The sequence below is a fragment of the Chiloscyllium plagiosum genome, chromosome 3 (assembly GCF_004010195.1).
Source record: "Chiloscyllium plagiosum isolate BGI_BamShark_2017 chromosome 3, ASM401019v2, whole genome shotgun sequence".
Lineage (NCBI taxonomy): Eukaryota > Metazoa > Chordata > Chondrichthyes > Orectolobiformes > Hemiscylliidae > Chiloscyllium > Chiloscyllium plagiosum.
Window position 1 is genome coordinate 128,963,886 of NC_057712.1, and position 18,377 is coordinate 128,982,262.

At 44.2% G+C, this 18,377-nt stretch overlaps 1 protein-coding gene across 1 annotated transcript in view; it reads right to left on the reverse strand.

The window, feature by feature from the left end:
* Positions 1–18,377, reverse strand: part of vav2 (vav 2 guanine nucleotide exchange factor) — a 182,154-nt gene that overhangs the window by 7,166 nt on the left and 156,611 nt on the right. The window contains exons 25-27 of the mRNA XM_043675434.1: positions 16,688–16,811; positions 9,818–9,904; positions 5,714–5,868 (exon numbers count right to left, since the gene is read on the reverse strand). Of these exons, the coding sequence (XP_043531369.1) occupies positions 5,714–5,868; positions 9,818–9,904; positions 16,688–16,811 (366 nt within the window). The remainder of the gene's footprint in view (positions 1–5,713; positions 5,869–9,817; positions 9,905–16,687; positions 16,812–18,377) is intronic.

Consider the following 18,377-nt stretch of genomic DNA (forward strand, 5'->3'; position numbering starts at 1 on the left):
GTTTAAAAAGGGAGTAAGGCAAAAGACAGAATATTACAAACCGATTAGCCTAACCTCAGTCGTGGGTAAGATCCTGGAATCCATTGTGAAGGATGAGATTTCTGAATACTTGAAAGTGTATGATAAATAGGGCAAAGTCAGCATGATTTCATCAAGGGGAGATCATGCCTGACAAATTTGCTAGAATTCTTTGAAGAAGTAATGAATAGGTTAGACCAAGGAGAGCCTATGGATGTTATCTACCTGACTTCAAGAAGGCCTTTGACAAAGTCCTGCACAGGAGGCTACTGAGTAAAATAAGGGCCCATGGTGTTAGAGGCAAGGTGCTAGCATGGATAGAAGATTGACTCTCTGGCAGAAAGCAGAGAGTGGGGGTCCTTCTCAGGATGGCAGCCGGTGACCAATGGTGTTCCACAAGGCTCAGTTTTGGGACCACAAACATTTGACTTTATAAAGTATAAAGTGAAGAAACTGAGGGCATTCTGGCTAAGTTTGCAGATGATACAAAGATAGGTAGAGGGACAGGTGGCATTGAGGAGGCAGGGAGGCTGCAGAAGGGTTTGGACAGGTTAGGAGAGTGGGCAAAGAAGTGGCAGATGGAGTACAGCATGGGAAAGTGTGAGGTCATGCACTTTGAAAGGAAGAAAAGAGGCGTGGACTATTTTCTGCCGAAAATGTGTTGCTGGAAAAGCGCAGCAGGTCAGGCAGCATCCAGGGAACAGGAGAATCGACGTTTCGGGCATAAGCCCTTCTTCAGGTTCCTGAAGAATGTCCAGCCTGACATTCCTGAAGAAGGGCTTATGCCCAAAATGTCGATTCTCCTGTTCCCTGGATGCTGCCTGACCTGCGGCGCTTTTCCAGCAACACATCTCCGGCTCTGATCTCCAGCATCTGCAGTCCTCACTCTCTCCTCATGGACTATTTTCTAAATGGGGAGAAAATCCTCAAGTCTGAAGTGCAAAGATTTGGGAGTTCTAGTCCAGGATTCTCTCACGGTAAGCTTGCAGGTTGAGTCAATAGTTAGGAAGGCAAATGCAATGATGGCATTTATTTTGAGAGGACTTAAATATAAAAGCAGGGATGTACCTCTGAGGCTCTCTAATGCTGTGGTCAGACCACATTTGGAGAACTGGGTACAGTTTTGGGCCCCTTAATCTCAGGGAGGATCTACTGACCCTGGAGCGTGTTTGGAGGATGTTCACAAGAATTATTCCAGAAATAAAAAGCTTACCATATAAGGAACATTTGAGGACTCTGGGTCTATACTCATGGAGTTTAGAAGGATGAGGGGGTACAGAATTCTGAAAGGCCTGGAGGAGATACTAGGACCCAAATGCATAGCCTTACAGTAAAGGGAAGACAGTGGAGATAAGGAGAAAGATCTTCAGCCAGAGAGTGGTGAATCTGTAGATTTCATTGGGCACAGAGGGCTGTGGAGGCCAGGTCATTGGGTGCATTTAAAACTGAGATAGATAGGTTCTTGAGTACTAAGGGTTACAGGAGAAGGCGGGAGAATGAGATTGAGAATCTTATACCCATGGTTGAATGGAAGAGCAGACACGATGGGCTGAATGGCCTAATTTCTGCTCCTATGTCTTATGGACTCTGGTTGAAACTTTGTCAGAAAAAACATACCATTTAGACAATGACTGACAAAACACTGCTAGGCTTTGTTTAAATTTAAACCAGTCAGGTTGACACTGATTAGTGAAGGTATTAAACTGAAGAATGTACCAGAGAATGGCTGTCACCTATTTTAATTTGAAACAGACACAATGTGTATATGTTCTGTCCCTTTCTAGGACAGTTTCATGTTGCTATCATGATGTAATAACATGAAGTAGTGTTTGCCACAAACAGGAGACTGTCATCAAGCCAAACTGACATTCTGACCACCACACAAATGAGTCATGTGTTATACAACTCTCAGTGCCTGTGTGATGTCAGGCATACAAAGACTTTGTTCCAAAGCCTGGCAGTTCATATCAACATCTTTGGATGTTCATAACAAGCAAGGTATTGGCTGTAGCCAACCTGTCAGAGTTTACAAAACTGAAGCATGGTGTCCAATGGGCGGCACGATGACACAGTGGTTAGCACTGCTGCCTCACAGCGCCAGAGACCCGGGTTCAATTCCCGCCTCAGGCGACTGACTGTGTGGAGTTTGCACGTTCTCCCCGTGTCTGCGTGGGTTTCCTCCGGGTGCTCCGGTTTCCTCCCACAGTCCAAAGATGTGCAGGTCAGGTGAATTGGCCATGCTAAATTGCCCGTAGTGTTAGGTAAGGGGTAAATGTAGGGGTATGGGTGGTTTGTGCTTCGGCGGGCCGGTGTGGACTTGTTGGGCCGAAGGGCCTGTTTCCACACCGTAAAAAAAAAAATGTTAGATGTGGTTTGGCAGTTAGAAAATGTTTGCTAAATACTTCAGCATGTGCCAAGATTTTGAGGGGATTTGGTGTAAATAGGGGAAATATTTACAGGTTAGAAGCTAAAAGTAGGACATTTTTTAAAAATAAATAAAACAGATGCCAGGCCAGGTGATGTGTTGTCTCTGATGACCCCATTGTGGTTCATAGTGACCACATCTGTAACAAGTGTTGGTTGTGAGAGGAATTCCGGCTCCGAGTCAATGAGCTGGAGTCTGAGCTTCAAATATTGTGGCACATTGGGGAGGGGTGTGTGGCAGTGACATCCCTTAGATTAATGACCTTGATTTTGGACAGTGGTCAACAACAGGGGACTACAGGCGAGGCAGGTAGAGGGTTGCAGGAGGTAGTGTTAAAGGAGCCTCAGCTGTTGAGTGTGTCAAACAGGTTTGAGGTTCTTGCTCCCTACGTGGACAAGAGTAGGAGCTGTAGGGAGGATGAACAAACTGTCGATAGCACTGTGGCACAGGGAGCCTCGGGGAGTGGGGGGGTGGAGAGAAAAAGAACAAATGTCATTATAATCAGTGATAGTATAGTCAGGGGAATAGACACTGTTCTCTGTGGCTATAATCGAGAGTCCCAAAGCCTGTGTTATCTGCCTGGTGCCTGCATTCAGGATCTCTCATCTGGGCTGTAGAAGGACTTGGAGTGGGAGGGGAATGATCTGCATTGTGGTCCACATTGGTACGAATGATACAAACAGGAGGAAGGAGGTTCTGCTGAGGGAATAGAATAGAATGTTTTTATAGAATCCCTACAGTGTGGAAACAGGCCCTTCAGCCCAACAAGTCCACACCAACCCTCTGAAGAGCAACCCACCCATACCCATTCCCTACATTTGCCCCTTCACCTAACACTACGGGCAATTTAGCATGGCCAATTCACCTGACCTGCACATCTTTGGACTGTGGGAGGAAACCGGAGCACCCGGAGGTAACCCACGCAGACACGGGGAGAACGTGCAAACTCCACACAGTCAGTCGCCTGAGGTGGGAATTGAACCCGGGTCTCTGGCGCTGTGAGGCCGCAGTGCGAACCATTGAGCCACCATGCTGCCCCATTGCGATAGAGCTGAGGAGAGAATCTTCCTCTCTGAGGATGGTCAGTCTTAAGAATGATCTTCCTTTAAAGACAGTGGAAGCAGAATCCATAAACATTAGTCAGGCAGTGGTAGGGAGGGGTGTGGAAGGTACTGGGGGTAGGCAGAATGTGGAATAATCAGATCAGTCCCGATCCTATAGAATGGTGGAGCTGACCTGAGAAGCTGAGCAGCCTATTCCTGCTTCTAATTCATATCTTTGTTTATTTGTTTGTTCAGATGGTGAAGATGATCAAATATATTCAATTAAAGTGAAACACAGGTAGTAATCTTCCATGAATCCTCAGATTCTGGAAAAGCCCAGAAAATTGGAAAACTGACAATGTAACACATTTAACTCAAAAATGGAGGGAGCCAAAAGAAAATAGGTATCTATAGGCCAGTTTGCTTAACATCTGTGATTGGGGAAATGATGTGATAGCAGAGCATTAAGACATGCATCACATAATCAAGTAAAGTCAGCATGGCTTCATGTGGGGAACCATGCCTGAGAAATTTATTACAGTTCCTTGAGGAGCTAATGAACAGGATAAATATAGGATAGCTATAGATATAGATATAGAGACACCAGAAGGATTTCCAAAAGGTATTTGAAAAGGTCCCACACTTAAAGACTCCTTAATAAGATAAAAGCCTATGGGGTTGTGGTAGTATATTAGCATGGATAAAGGATTGTCTAACTAATAGAAGACAGTGTTGGGATAAAGGAGGCTCTTTCAGGATGGCAACCTGTAACAATTACAATGCCACGGGGATCAGTGATGGGGCCACAATTATTTACAACATACATTAATGTCTTGGATGAGGAAAATGAATGTACAGTATATACACTGCATCCACAAAATCACAAATCATGAATTTGCCAATTCACGCCAAAAAATAAGTAACACCAAAAATCAACATCTGCAGGCAGAATTCACACATCCGTGATTTTTAACTTATTTTTAAACAAGCTCTGCACTTGTGAATTTCATCATAGGTGGGACTTCTGAGGAACAGAACCCTCATGGATATGGACGAATGACTGTACAATCGCCAACATTGCTGATGACACAGACAAGCTATGAGGCTGACACAAGCAGTCAACAGAGGGACACAGACAGGTTCAGCGAGTGGCTGAAAACTTGGAAGGAGGAATATAATGTGGGAAAATGTGAGGTTATGCACTTTCGCAGGAAGAACAGAGCAGCTGAATATTATTTAGGTGGAGAAAGACTGCAGGGAGCTACAGAAATGAGGGAGTTGGGAGTCCTCATCCATAAATCACAAAAAACTAGCATCCAAGTTCAATTGGTCATAAGGAAGGTAAACGAAATGTTGGTCCAAAGGGAATCAGAGTTTAAAAGTAGGGAAATAGTGGTAAAACTGTATAACGCACAAGTCAGATCACAGCTGGAATACAGAACAGCTTTGGGCCCCTTATCTAAGAAAAGATATACTGGCATTAGATATAGTTCAGTGAAGATTCACTAGATTGATCTCAGGTATAGAGGTACTGTCTTATGAGAAGATGTAGAATAGTTTGGGCCTGTACTGATTAGAATTTAGAAAGATGAGAGGAGACATGATTGAAACGTATTAAGACTCTTAAAACACTTAACAGGGGAGATGCAAAAAGGTTGTTTCTCCAGGTGGGAGATTTTAGAACCAAAGGACATCATCTCAGCGTAAGGAGAGAGAGGACATAGATGAAGGGGAATTCCTTCTCTTTTAGGGTAGTGAATGTTTGGAATTCTTAACCACAGGGGCCTGTCAAGGATGTGTTTTTAAGTATATTCAAGGCTGTGATAAACAGATTTTTTTAAACAGAAAAGGAATCAAAGGCTATTGGGAAAAGGCAGGAAAATGGAGTGGAATATTATCAGATCAGCCAAGACCTCACTGAATAGCAGAGTCAACTGGATGGACTGAATGGCCTCCTTCTGCTCCTCTCTCATCTTAAAATGAAAAATTGCTTCAAAAAGAGTCATATTAAAAGTTGTGGGGAGTGTAGTGAGACTTTGTGGGTTACTAGAGTATGCAGGGAATGGGATGAGAAGAGCAGAATATTAAAGGCTAAATGGAGGGAGGAGGAGATTGGGATTATTTTTGTGGGGTATTAAAATTTAAGACAGTGACAGAGAGTGTGGGATAAGACTGGGTTCATCATGGGGAGAGTGGTTTCTTATTCCTGCTGCATTCCAACACTCACCTTTCCATTTGCTTCACCTTTCCACCAGCCCTGGTCACCCCCAATTTTGTTGAAGATCTTCACAGTGTCTCCTTCCTGAAGTGACAGCTCACGCATGTCACGTGCTGCAAAGTTATATCGTGCTGTCGCCATGCCAATAGGTCGGGGGTTAAACACTGAGTGGAGACATTCAAAAGAAACTTCAGCAAAACTTTAATAATTAAGATGTTGATCACCTTTATCATAGAACATAGAACAATACAACACAGAACAGGCCCTTCGGCCCACGATGTTGTGCTGAACATTTGTCCTAGCTTAAGCACCCATCCATGTACCAATCCAATTGCCGCTTAAAGGTCACCAAAGATTCTGACTCTACCACTCCCACAGGCAGCGCATTCCATGCCCCCACCACTCTCTGGGTATGACCTATTCTCCATTCCAGGCAACATCCTGGTAAATCTTTTCTGCACCCTCTCGAAAGCTTCCACATCTTTCCTAAAGTGAGGCGACCAGAACTGCACACAGTACTCCAACTGTGGCCTAACCAAAGTCCTGTACAGCTGCAACATCACTTCACGACTCTTGAATTCAATCCCTCTGCTAATGAATGATAATACTCCATAGGCCTTCTTACAAACTCTATCCACCTGAGTGGCAACCTTCAAAGATCTATGTACATAGACCCTAAGATCCCTCTGTTCCTCCACCTTACTAAGAACCCTACCGTTAACCCTGTATTCCGCATTCTTATTTGTTCTTCCAAAATGGACAACCTCACACTTGGCAGGGTTGAACTCCATCTGCCACTCCTCAGCCCAGCTCTGCATCATATCTAAGTCCCTCTGCAGCCGACAACAGCCCTCCTCACTGTCCACAACTCCACCTCTCTTCGTATCATCTGCAAATTTACTGACCCATCCTTCGACTCCCTCATCTAAGTCATTAATAAAAATTACAAACAGCAGAGGACCCAGAACTGGTCCCTGCGGAACTCCACTTGTAACTGGGCTCCAGGCTGAATATTTACCATCTACCACCACTCTCTGCCTTCGACTGGTTAGCCAGTTTTCTATCCAATTGGCCAAATTTCCCTCTATTCCATGCCTCCTGACTTTCCGCATAAGCCTACCATGGGGAACCTTATCAAATGCCTTACTAAAATCCATGTACACTACATCCACTGCTCTTCCCTCATCCACATGCTTGGTCACCTCCTCGAAGAATTCAATAAGACTTGTAAGGCAAGACCTACCCCTCACAAATCCGTGCTGGCTGTTCCTAATCAAGCAGTGTCTTTCCAGATACTCATAAATCCTATCCCTCAGTACCCTTTCCATTACTTTGCCTACCACAGAAGTAAGACTAACTGGCCTGTAATTCCCGGGGTTATCCCTATTCCCTTTTTTGAACAGGGGCACAACATTCGCCACTCTCCAGTCCCCTGGTACCACCCCCATTGACAGTGAAAGGTGAAGTAATGAAAACCAGGAGCAAATAACTGGGGTAAACATTGTGGACTGATGCCATCGTGAAGATGCCATCGTGAACAATGTTGATCATGACAACTCTTTCTGATCAGTAAAGTACACAATGGAACAGAACATTTCAAGAGCTGGTTTTTAAGCGTTGGATGAAAAAAAACCAAGCTCATGGCAAGAGAAAGACATTGCCTGCTGAGGTCACAGCTGGGACTTTCCAACAGCCATAGGTGGGAGCTGCACACGGGGATCCTGAGGATTCCCTATCACAGCAGCCTCCGAAGGGATTGCCTGGGAAACTGAAGATTCCGTTGGGAATTCCCCTGCATGGAACTCTCCAGAAGTTACCATTTAAATTGGAGAATTCAGAAATTAAGTAGCTACTCAGGAAAGGTTAAACCATTAAATACATTTCCTAACTCGAGTCAGTATTCAACTTCTCCATACTTTAAAAAGAGGAACAGATAAATGGAGGAGTAGGCTATTCAGCTCTCCCAGAGATTATGGCTGATTATCCAACTCAGTTCCCTTTTCTTGCTTTTCCTTCAGGACCTTTGATCCCTTTAGCCCTTAGAAATATATCTAACTCCTTGAAAATATTCAATATTTGGCCTCAACTACTCTCTGTGGTAGTGACTTCCACAGGCTCCCCACCCTCTGGGTAGGCATTTCTCCTCATCTCAGTCTGAAATGACCTATCCCATATCCTTGCTAAACCACATTACTATATCCTTAGACCTTGATCCCTGGTTCTAGCCTCCTGGGTCATCAGGAACATCCTTCCTGCATCTTCTCTCCTTAGGCCTGTTGAATATTAGACATGAGATTCTCCCTCATTCTTCTTGAATAATTTTAACTAATTCAATCTCTCTTCATATGCCGGTCCTGCCATCCTAGGAATCAGTCTGGTAAAACGTCACTGCACTCACTCCATCACCAGAACATCCTTCCTCAGATAAGGAAACCAAAACTGCACACCATACTCCAGGTGTGATCTCACCAGAGGCCTGTATAATTGCAGCAAGACATCCCTGCTCCTTTCCTCAAATCCTCTCACTGGGAAGGCCAACACCCCATTTGCCTTCTTTACTGCCTGCTCACTTTCAGCATCTGGTGTATGAGGACACCCAGGTCTCAACCCCCTTTCCCAACCCATCACTATCCAGGTAATAATCTGCCTTCCTGATTTTACTATCAAAGTGGATAATGTCACACTTATCCACATTATGCTGCATCAGCCTGACCTCTGCTCACTTAGCCTATCCAAATCACACTGAAGCATCTCTGCATCCTCCTCACAGCTTACCCTCCCAGCCAGCTTTGAGTCATCTGCAGATTTGGAGATCACACATTTAGTTCCCTCAGGTAAATCATTAACATATATTGTAAATAGATGGGATCCAAGCACTGTTCTCTGCAATATTCTACTAGCCTCTGTCTGCCAATCAGAAAAGACCGGTTTATCCCTATTCTTTGTTTCCTGTCTGCCAATCAGTTCTCTATCAGTGTTAATACACAACCCCCAATCCCATGCACTCAGGATTTGCACATTAACTTCTTTGGTGGCAGCTTATCAGAAAGCCTTCTGAACGTCCAAGTAAACCACATCCCTCATCCCCCTCATCAACCTGACTCAATACATCCTTGAAACATTACAGCAGATTTGTCAAGCACGATTTTGTTTTTGTAAATCTGTGCTGATTGTCCGATTCTGTCACTGTTTTCCAACATTTTACCTCACATACTCCCAATTACATCTATTAAGTTACAGATCCAGTATATCCCCAGTCACTAACGCAATACCCAATATCTAACACCCTGACTAACCTGTTCTGGACCCAACCCCTCCCCCTTCCCTGACATCACACGCAATGTCCCCACTGCTAGAGCAGACTCACCCCCCTCCCCGTCAGACTTCACCCACCTACCTTGACCTACACTAAACACATCATATGCCTGACCCCCTTGCCACCTACCCACTGGCACATAACTCCTGCCCCTAAGCACTCTACCTAGCTGGCATTCTAACCTCACACTTAGCTTTGGGATGTAATGTTTGACAGCCACTGTCTGGAATTCTGCACCTTTAAACATCAGCACACGCAGCGAATTCTGGGGAAAGAGGGATGTGGTCTGCCTTCACCCTGACAAGCAGGAACTTGTCAGAATGGAAGAAGCACTGACCTTGCAGAAACATGAAGTGCTCTCTTTGCATAAGAAAATGGGCAGGGCAGAGTGCCAATCTGCGTGAGATTATCTCTCCTCAGAACATCTAGCCCAATGTGGTCCTCCTCTTAAGAAACATTTCACCTGCTAAATCACATCATTGTGTATCCACAATGATGACTAATTCCTAGTTGAGCTCCACTGGCTGCAAAGGGACACCCTGAAGTTATGGAGCTGCTGGCATAGGTGTCTCTGTTTACTATATTGACAGTGGGGGCTGAGAACAAGGATAGCCTTTATAACGCACATGTGAACCTTGTTTACTCTTGACCCCAACGCTGTGTTTCAGATGGTGCATGGAAAGTGACTCTTAAACCAGTCCAGCAGGTCCAAGGTCAGAGATCTCCAGCTTTGCCCATTATTTTGCAGATGTGGCACTTTAACTGAGGAGGAGAGAAGGAGACAAAGGCAGATGTACCTGACCAGAAAGGAGCAGAGTTCTGAGATGCAACACTGAAGCCCTGAGGACTAAGAAAAGCAAAGTTGTAGGAAGAGGAGGAGGATGCTGCAGAAGATTAGAAGGAAAGGAACAGTCAGTACATGAAGAAATATTAAACAGAAAATCAGTTCAAGCAATATTAAAATACAAGGAAAAAAGCAACAATAATTTTCAGCAAAACCTGTCATTGAAATCGAGGCCCCAGAATTGAGTAAAATCACAGAATGCCAGTGTGAAGGGAAGCAGTAGCTGGCCTGGCCTGGGGTGACAGGGTAGAAGGGACAGTATTCAGCTAAGACAGGATAACAAACTGACACTATCAATATGAAGGGTAGGAGTAGGCTATTTGGCCCCTTGAGCCTGCTCTACTGTTCAACGTGATCATGGTTTATCCTGGGCTTCACCTCCACCATCCCATAAACTCCCCATAATCCTTCAGTTCCTGCTGCTTCCACCTCGTCCAGCAGGAGATCTCCTGACATAGAACATCACACCTGTTTGTAACCACCCTGGGACATCCATCATCCAATGACATCTTGGTTGACCCCTCTTCCCGCTGCCTTTATCCTCGAGGAGAGATCACTGCAGCTTTTCAGCTCAGATCCAACAGCTGAAATACTGACACGTTCTTTTTTGGATGTCACTGTTAACTGTAGATTTTGCTCTTGCAATTTGAAGCAACTCTTAATTTCTCTTGTGGCCAGTGTGTGGAATTTTCAGTGTGCATTTTACATCCACATTTCAAACACCCCTGTTTCCTTCCTCAAAACTTATTGTCCAGGTTTCTGACGGATTCCTGATGAAGGGCCTATGCCCAAAACATCGATTTTCCTGCTCCTCGGATTCTGCCTGACTTGCTGTACTTTCCCGGAATGCACCCTCGACTCTCCCGCATCTGCAGTCTTCACTTTCTCCTAGGTTTCTGATGGAGACAGGACAGCCGAAAGAATGGTGCTTTTGAGGAGTAATTTCCTGTTCTAGGCCTGAGTCTTTATGTCAGTGACACGTCTTCACCCTCACAAAAGGATCTTCTAGTTTTCTCGACGGTCCTCCTTATTTCTGCACATCTGTCACTTTGTGGTATCATCTGTTCCCGTGTGAAACCAACCTCTTCAAATCTTCACACTCATTTCCTGTCATATATTTTAAAAGACATCTTCTCAATCTATCAGCAATATTTATAATCTGTGTATCACAAGTCTGTCATGTTTCTAGTCTTCCAGTTTTACATTGGAAGTGCATCAGATTTTCTGTTTGGTCCATCATTTCCCTCTACACTTTAAGGATTCCCTTGATTTGTTCCATCTACAATTCACTTCTATCTTGTTCCTACCTTTCTTTCCAAAGAGGCGGCACGGTGGCACAGTGGTTAGCACTGTTGCCTCACAGCGCCAGAGACCCGGGTTCAATTCCCGTCTCAGGCAACTTCTGTGTGGAGTTTGCACGTTCTCCCAGTGTCTGTGTGGGTTTCCTCCGGGTGCTCCAGTTTCCTCCCACGTCCAAAAATGTGCAGGTTAGGTGAATTTGCCATGCTAACTTGCCCTTAGTGTTAGGTGCATTAGTCAGGGGTAAATGTAGGGGAATGGGTCTGGGGGTGTTGCTCTTTGGAGGGTCGGTGTGGACTTGTTGGGCCAAAGGGCCTGTTTCCACACTGTAGGGAATCTAATTAAAACAAAAACATGGTGGCTCAGTGGTTAGCACTGCTGCCTCACAGCACCAGGGACTCAGGTTTGATTCCGGTCTCAGGTGACTGTCTGTGTGGAGTTTGCACGTTCTCCCTGTGTCTGCGTGGGTTTCCTCTCACAGTCCAAAGAGGCGCCGGTTAGGTGAATTGGCCATGGGAAATTGCCCGTAGTAAATGTAGGGCAATGGGTCTGGGTGGGTTGCTCTTCGGCCGGGCGGGGTGGACTTGTTGGGCTGAAGGACCTGTTTCCACACTGTAAGTAATCTAATCCAATCAAATGATGTCAACATTTGTTTTTTCTGCACGTTTTTTTCCACCATTCTTTTTTATCTTTCAAGGAGTTTGTCTTCTACTGAATTACTCGTCTTTTGAGATTTTTTTCCAGTTTCATACTTTCTTACACGAACAAGGAACAACAGTCGCAACTTGGCCCTTTGAATCTGCTCCACCACTCAATAAGATTACTGCTGATCTCAACTCTACATTCCTGCATATCCTGATAATCTTTCATCTCCTTGGTCATCAAGGATCTGTCTACTTCTGCCCTCGAAATATTTAAAGATTCTGCATCCAGTGCATTTTGAGGAATGGAATTCCAAAGACACTCAATCCTCAGAAAAATACTTTCTTTTTTCTGTTTTAAATGGGTGCCACCTTTTTTGACACCAACGTCTAGATTCTCCAAAGCTTCCTCTCAACATCCACCCAGTCAAGTCCCCTCAGAATCTTCCATGTTTCAAATACATCACCACTAATTCTTCTAAATTTCAGATGATAGAGGACTAGCCTGTCTAACCTTTCCTCAAATAAATCTGCTCATTCCAATGTTAATCTGGTAAAGCTTCTCGGAGTTGTTTGCACCAAATTAATATCCTTGTGTAAGTACAATGACCAGCATTGTACACAGTACTCCGGATGCAGTCTTACTGAATAACTGAAACATAACCTCCCTACTCTTGCTTTGAATTTCCCTCACAATAAAACAAAATATCTATTAGCTTTGCTGATTTCTGGCTCACACATCTATCTTCCGACACCATTTCTCTTTAGCTGCCGACATATATTCTTCATTTTCTTTTCAATGTCAATGTCATCACAAGTGCTTTTCTTCCTCCCTGTCATCATTGCCACAATCTCATCTGCCATCTACCCCTCATCTACCCCTTTTCCATTTTAGTATTATTTCTTTCACAAGTATGTTGTGTAACTTTCTTCCGCACTTAGTAATTTGTTTTGTTTTTCTTGTTCTGAGAACTGTTTGTTTGGAATCCCGAGACACCAAACTTGTTCAGAATGAATTCCTTGCTCTGGTTTTCATCCTTCAACATCCCGACATCTAAATGGTCTCACTTTTTTTTGGTATTTTCAGTTCACATTTAATTTTTGCCAGATGATGATCTGCATTTAAATTCACAGCAGGATAATGACAAATGTTCCTTAAACTGATTCTAAAAGATTGTTTGACCATTACAGAATCTGTTTGATTGTTAGACATGTTGCCTAGACTTCTCTTTTTGGTTGCTCACTCACTTAATCTCACTTACAGCCTCCGGCCTCCTCACATCTTAGTTGCCTTTGAGTTTATTATCAGAAAGCCTTGATAAGTCACTATCTGTCAAAGTCTTTAATATAGATTGCAACCAGCTGAGGCCCCATGTCTGTCCTTACCAAATTAGGGAGTGGTGGCAAGGATCCAATTGAAAATGTGGGGTTTGAGCAACTGAGCAGTACAGGTGATGGATAAAGAGGAGGCCGTAAAAATCTGGCAATACTCCAAGTAGAGACATCACCAAGCCTGGATGTGATACATCCTAGATTGCGGAGAGGGGTTAGGGAGAAAATCACAGAGCCATTGACAGGCCTCTCAATGAACACAGGATTGGGGAGAAAATCACAGAGCCATTGACAGGCCTCTCAATGAACACAGGATTAGGGAGAAAATCACAGAGCCATTGACAAGCCTCTCAATGAACACAGGATTGGGGAGAAAATCACAGAACCATTGACAGGCCTCTCAATGAACACAGGATTAGGGAGAAAATCACAGAACCATTGACAGGCCTCTCAATGAACACAGGATTGGGGAGAAAATCACAGGGCCATTGACAGGCCTCTCAATGAACACAGGATTGGGGAGAAAATCACAGGGCCATTGACAGGCCTCTCTATGAACACAGGATTAGTCCCAGGATACAGGACCATCACAAATGTGACACCGCTGTTTAAAAAAAGGTGCAAAGGATAACCCAGGAAGCTACAAACCTGTCAGCTTGATGTCAATGGGAAAACCATTGGAGGCTATAGTGAAGAATAAGGTAAATATACACTTAGAAAAAGAAGTTAATTAGATATGGTTAGGATTGATGGGTCCTTGGCAGCATGGAATAGAAGTAGACTAAAAGATAGGAAACAGAAGGCAGGTATCGAATAGGCATTACTCAGTTCGGAGAGGAGTTAGAAGGTGGTATTCCCCAGGGATCAGTGTTGGGATTATTGCTTTTCCTGATTTATATAAATGATTTGGAGATGGATGTTGAGGGAAAAATCTCTAAATTTGCAGATGATCCAAAACTAAGAACAACAGTGAATTGTGAGGATGATGCCGAGTGATTTCAGAGGGACCTATCAATGCACAGGCACCTGCCAGATAAACTTCAATGCAGAGAAACAGAGGTAATGCATTTTGATAGAAGAAACAGAGAGACAATACAGGCCTCAATGGCACAACTTTACAGGGTGTACAGGAGCACCTTGAGGTTCACATGAATGATTCTCAGTAGGTGGCCAGGCAGATTGAAATAGTTATGAAGAAGGGCCCCAGAACATTTCTCTCCACAGATGCTCCGAGAGCTGCTGAGGTATTCCAGTAATTTCTGGTTTTAGTGAAGTTGAAACAGTTGTTAGGAAGGGTCATAGGCTCCCTGGCTTTGTAAATGGAGGCATAGGGTATACAAGTGAGGAAGTGATGCTACACCTCTGTAAATCATTTGTCAAAACACATTTGGAGAATTGTGTTCATGTTATTTAAGGAAGGATGTGAAAGCCTTGAGCAGAGTTCAAAGGAGATTTACTGGAATGATACCAGGAATGAGGGATTTTGGACACAAGAAAAGATTAGAGACATTGAGCTTGTTCACCTTGGAGCAGAGAAGATTGAGAGGTGACCTTATTAAGGTGTCAGCATTATAAACAATTTTGACAGGGTGAAGGAGGATATTCCAGTATATCAGTAACTAGGGGTCACAATTCCCAGATTGTCAGCAAGAGAGCTAGGAATGAGATGAGGAGAAACCTCTTTACTCAGAGAGTTGGCAAGGTGGTTCAGTGCTTAGCACTGCTGCCTCACAGCACCAGGTTCGATTCCAGCCTCGGGAGACTGTCAGTGTGGAGTTTGCACATTCTCTCCTCTGGGTGCTCCAGTTTCCTCCCACAGTCCAAAGATGGGTGAGGGCCATGCTAAAAATTGCCCGTAGTGTTAGGTGCATTAGTCAGAGGGAAATAGGAATAGGTGGGTTACTCTTTGGAGGGTCGGTATGGACTTGTTGGGCCGAAGGGCCTGTTTCCACACTGTAGAAAAAGTTGTTGGGATGTGGAATGTGCTGCCTGGGAGAGGGGTGGAGACAGATGCCATAGAGGTATCAGAGAGAGCTGGATGTATTTTTGAAAGGGATTAATTTAGAAAGTTACAGAGAAAGAATTGGAGAATGGGACTAACAGGGTAACTCTTTTGGGAGCCAGTGAGGAGTCAATGGTTCAAATGGCCTCCTTCTGTACTGTAAAACTCTATGATCCTTGCAACACCCCATTAGGTACAGCTCGCCAACTTGAAAATACGTCATTCATCAGTACTTTGTTTCCTGTCTGCTGACCAGTTCCTTATCCATGCTGACACATAGAATGTGGTAGAAACAGATCAGCTACAATCTTAGTAAATGGTAGAGCAGGTTTGTGAGGCTGAATGACATGTTCCTGGTCTTTAATCATATGTTTGTACATTCTAATTCATAGATAATTCCCAATTCCATCAACCATTATCTTGTGGACTAATCTTTTGTGCAGTACATTTTGTTAGATGTTTTGAATTATAGCTTTAATTGCTTCTCAATCTATTTACTGTTAAACCTTTCAGTCTATTGATGCATTCAATCTTAATCTGCTTTCATCTCATATCTATAAACTGACCTCAAGTTGTTAAGATTTTTGATTGTGTTTTAGGTTCTTGTTTGTGATTGGAGTAGCTTCCTTACAGCTTATCATGAAATTCACTATTATGATCACTATTTCCCAGTGGATCCTTTGCTGTGAAATTTCCAACTCAACCTGTTTTATCACAGACTATGAGATTGAGGGAACAATGGCATTGTGACTTTGGGGAAATAAAATAGATGACAAATTGCCAAGTTAAATAGCAATCCATTCGGCCAGGATCCATCCATGTGCTGCACAATCTATTTCTCAGGATCTCTCAGCATGCAGCCAGTTTAGATTCAGGCACTGATTGCTGTTTGATTATGCCACAGCATCACAGGAGTTCTCATCTTTTAATTCTGTCAGTAAGTGTCCTGTAAGATGGCCCTTCAGGCCTGAAAAGAGTGACGTGTCTGGAAATATATCCAAGTGGGTACAAGTGCATTGGAGTTATTCGTAAAACTGTTGTTTCCTTTGAGTTGATCGGAAATTAAGTTATGTCAAGGTAGTTCTTGACAGGTCATTTTCTGGCCCTTCCGTAAGATTCAGAGAATGGGCTTCCCAATAGGAATTGCTCTTTCATTCCTCTTTCCTTCCATCTTGGTCCATACGACATTGAGTAATGAATAGACAGCTGGGAGGTCAGGCTGCACAGAGTTAGATGGTTCCCTCTTAGTGTCCTGTTTATATTCACAGAGGGGCATCCAATAACCATACAGAACAGACACAGGTATTAAAACAGATTTGTGACAATGATTAAAATGGCAGTTATAGCTTGAACTGCAAGAGGATTTGCACTTACCACCAACAGGCCTTTCCCATCACCTGGTCTCCTTACATTATACACTTACTTCAAGTTACATGCCCCTCATGTTATGAACTACCCACTCCTATTATTTATTCCCCACTTCTTACCCCCTCACATTGTATACTCCCTATTCACTGACGAACAGGCTCACTCGCACACAGATGGTTACCTGAGGTCCGAGAGTTTGAACGCTGAACTGCCTTATCTCGCTGTTTGTATGGAAAGCGTAAAGCTGTGTCCAGCTGTTTGAAGCTTTCTTTCAGAGAGTGGGTCTGGTAATACTCGACCAGCTCCTACAATGAAATAAGTCACACCCATCATTATTGTTAAACCTTACAACACACGGTCAAGTGAAATAAAAAAGACTTTGACTCTGTCCCCGGCTCACATTTCCCCAGTTTCTGAAAATCCCATCTACAATCCAGCATGGCCCAATTATGAATGATTCAAAATCACTGCTGCACTTGCTCCTGCCTCACACAGTGGTGTTTAGCATCACTGGTCAGCCCTGCCTGGTTTCCTAGCCCATGAGTCCCACCTCCTGCTCCCTCAACCCTATTTCCATAAAACTGCTGACCACCCAATGTCTCCTCCTGGTATCTGTGTTACTGTGGAGGGGTTGTCCCTCTCATCAGCCAAATCCTCAGAAAAGGCAACCATCAATCCCCCACTGGTCTAGTTATCACTGTCCTCTTCCTCTCTGTCACCCAAAGCACTGTTGTCACCTCCCAAACTATTACTATCTTTTCTGGAACTTCATGCTGAATCCCTCCAATTGAGTTTCCACAATGTTATTGGAACAATACTGCCTCTATCGAAGTCACAGATAACATTCTGTGTGGCTGTGACAAACATTCTCCACACAGCACCCCCTCATTTCATCAGCCCTCCCACCACCCTCCAGACCTGTATGGGGAGGTCGCCCTTCAGTTATCTGACTCTTTATTTGACACCCAATACTGGATGAGCAGAAATTTCTTCCCATTAAACAGTGGGAAGACTGACACCATTGTTTTCAGTCACCCTTCCCAAGTTAGCGACTCTATCCCTCTCCCTGACAACAGTCTGAGGTTAAGCCTCAGATGAGCTTCTGATCTCCTGACTGAAACCTACAGAATACGGAGAGGCCGGGGAGAGTGGAGTGGAGAAGATATTTCTACTAGTAGGAAAGCTTAGGACCCGAAGGCATAGCCTCTGGACTGAACTGAGGTGGACTTTGTTCAGCTATTAGGTGGTGAATCTGTGGAAGTCACACAGGGATGTGGAGGCCAGGTCATTGAGGGTATTTATGACAGAGATAGATAGGCTCTTGATTAGTTGGGGATCAAGGGTTACAGGCAGAAGGCAGGAGAATGGGGTTGAGAAACATATTAGATTAGATTAGATTAGATTACTTACAGTGTGGAAACAGGCCCTTCGGCCCAACAAGTCCACACCAACCCACCGAAGCGCAACCCACCCAGACCCATTCCCCTACATTTACCCCTGCACCTAACACTATGGGACAATTTAGCGTGGCTAATCCACCCTAACCTGCACATTTTTGGAGTGTGGGACGAAACCGGAGCACCTGGAGGAAACCCACGCAGACACGGGGAGAATGTGGAAACTCCACACAGGGAGTCACCTAAGGCAGGAATTGAACCCGGGTCTCTGGCGCTGTGAGGCAGCAGTGCTAACCACTGAGCCACCTTGCCGCACATCAGCCATGATTGAATGGCAAAGCAAACATGATAGGCTGAATGGTCTACTTCTGCTAGGTCCCCATCCCCAGTCTGTAACATTACCCAATTGATCCCTTGTCTCAGTTTTATGTTAAAGCCCTCATTCAAGCGTTTGTTAACTCCAGACTTCAGCAT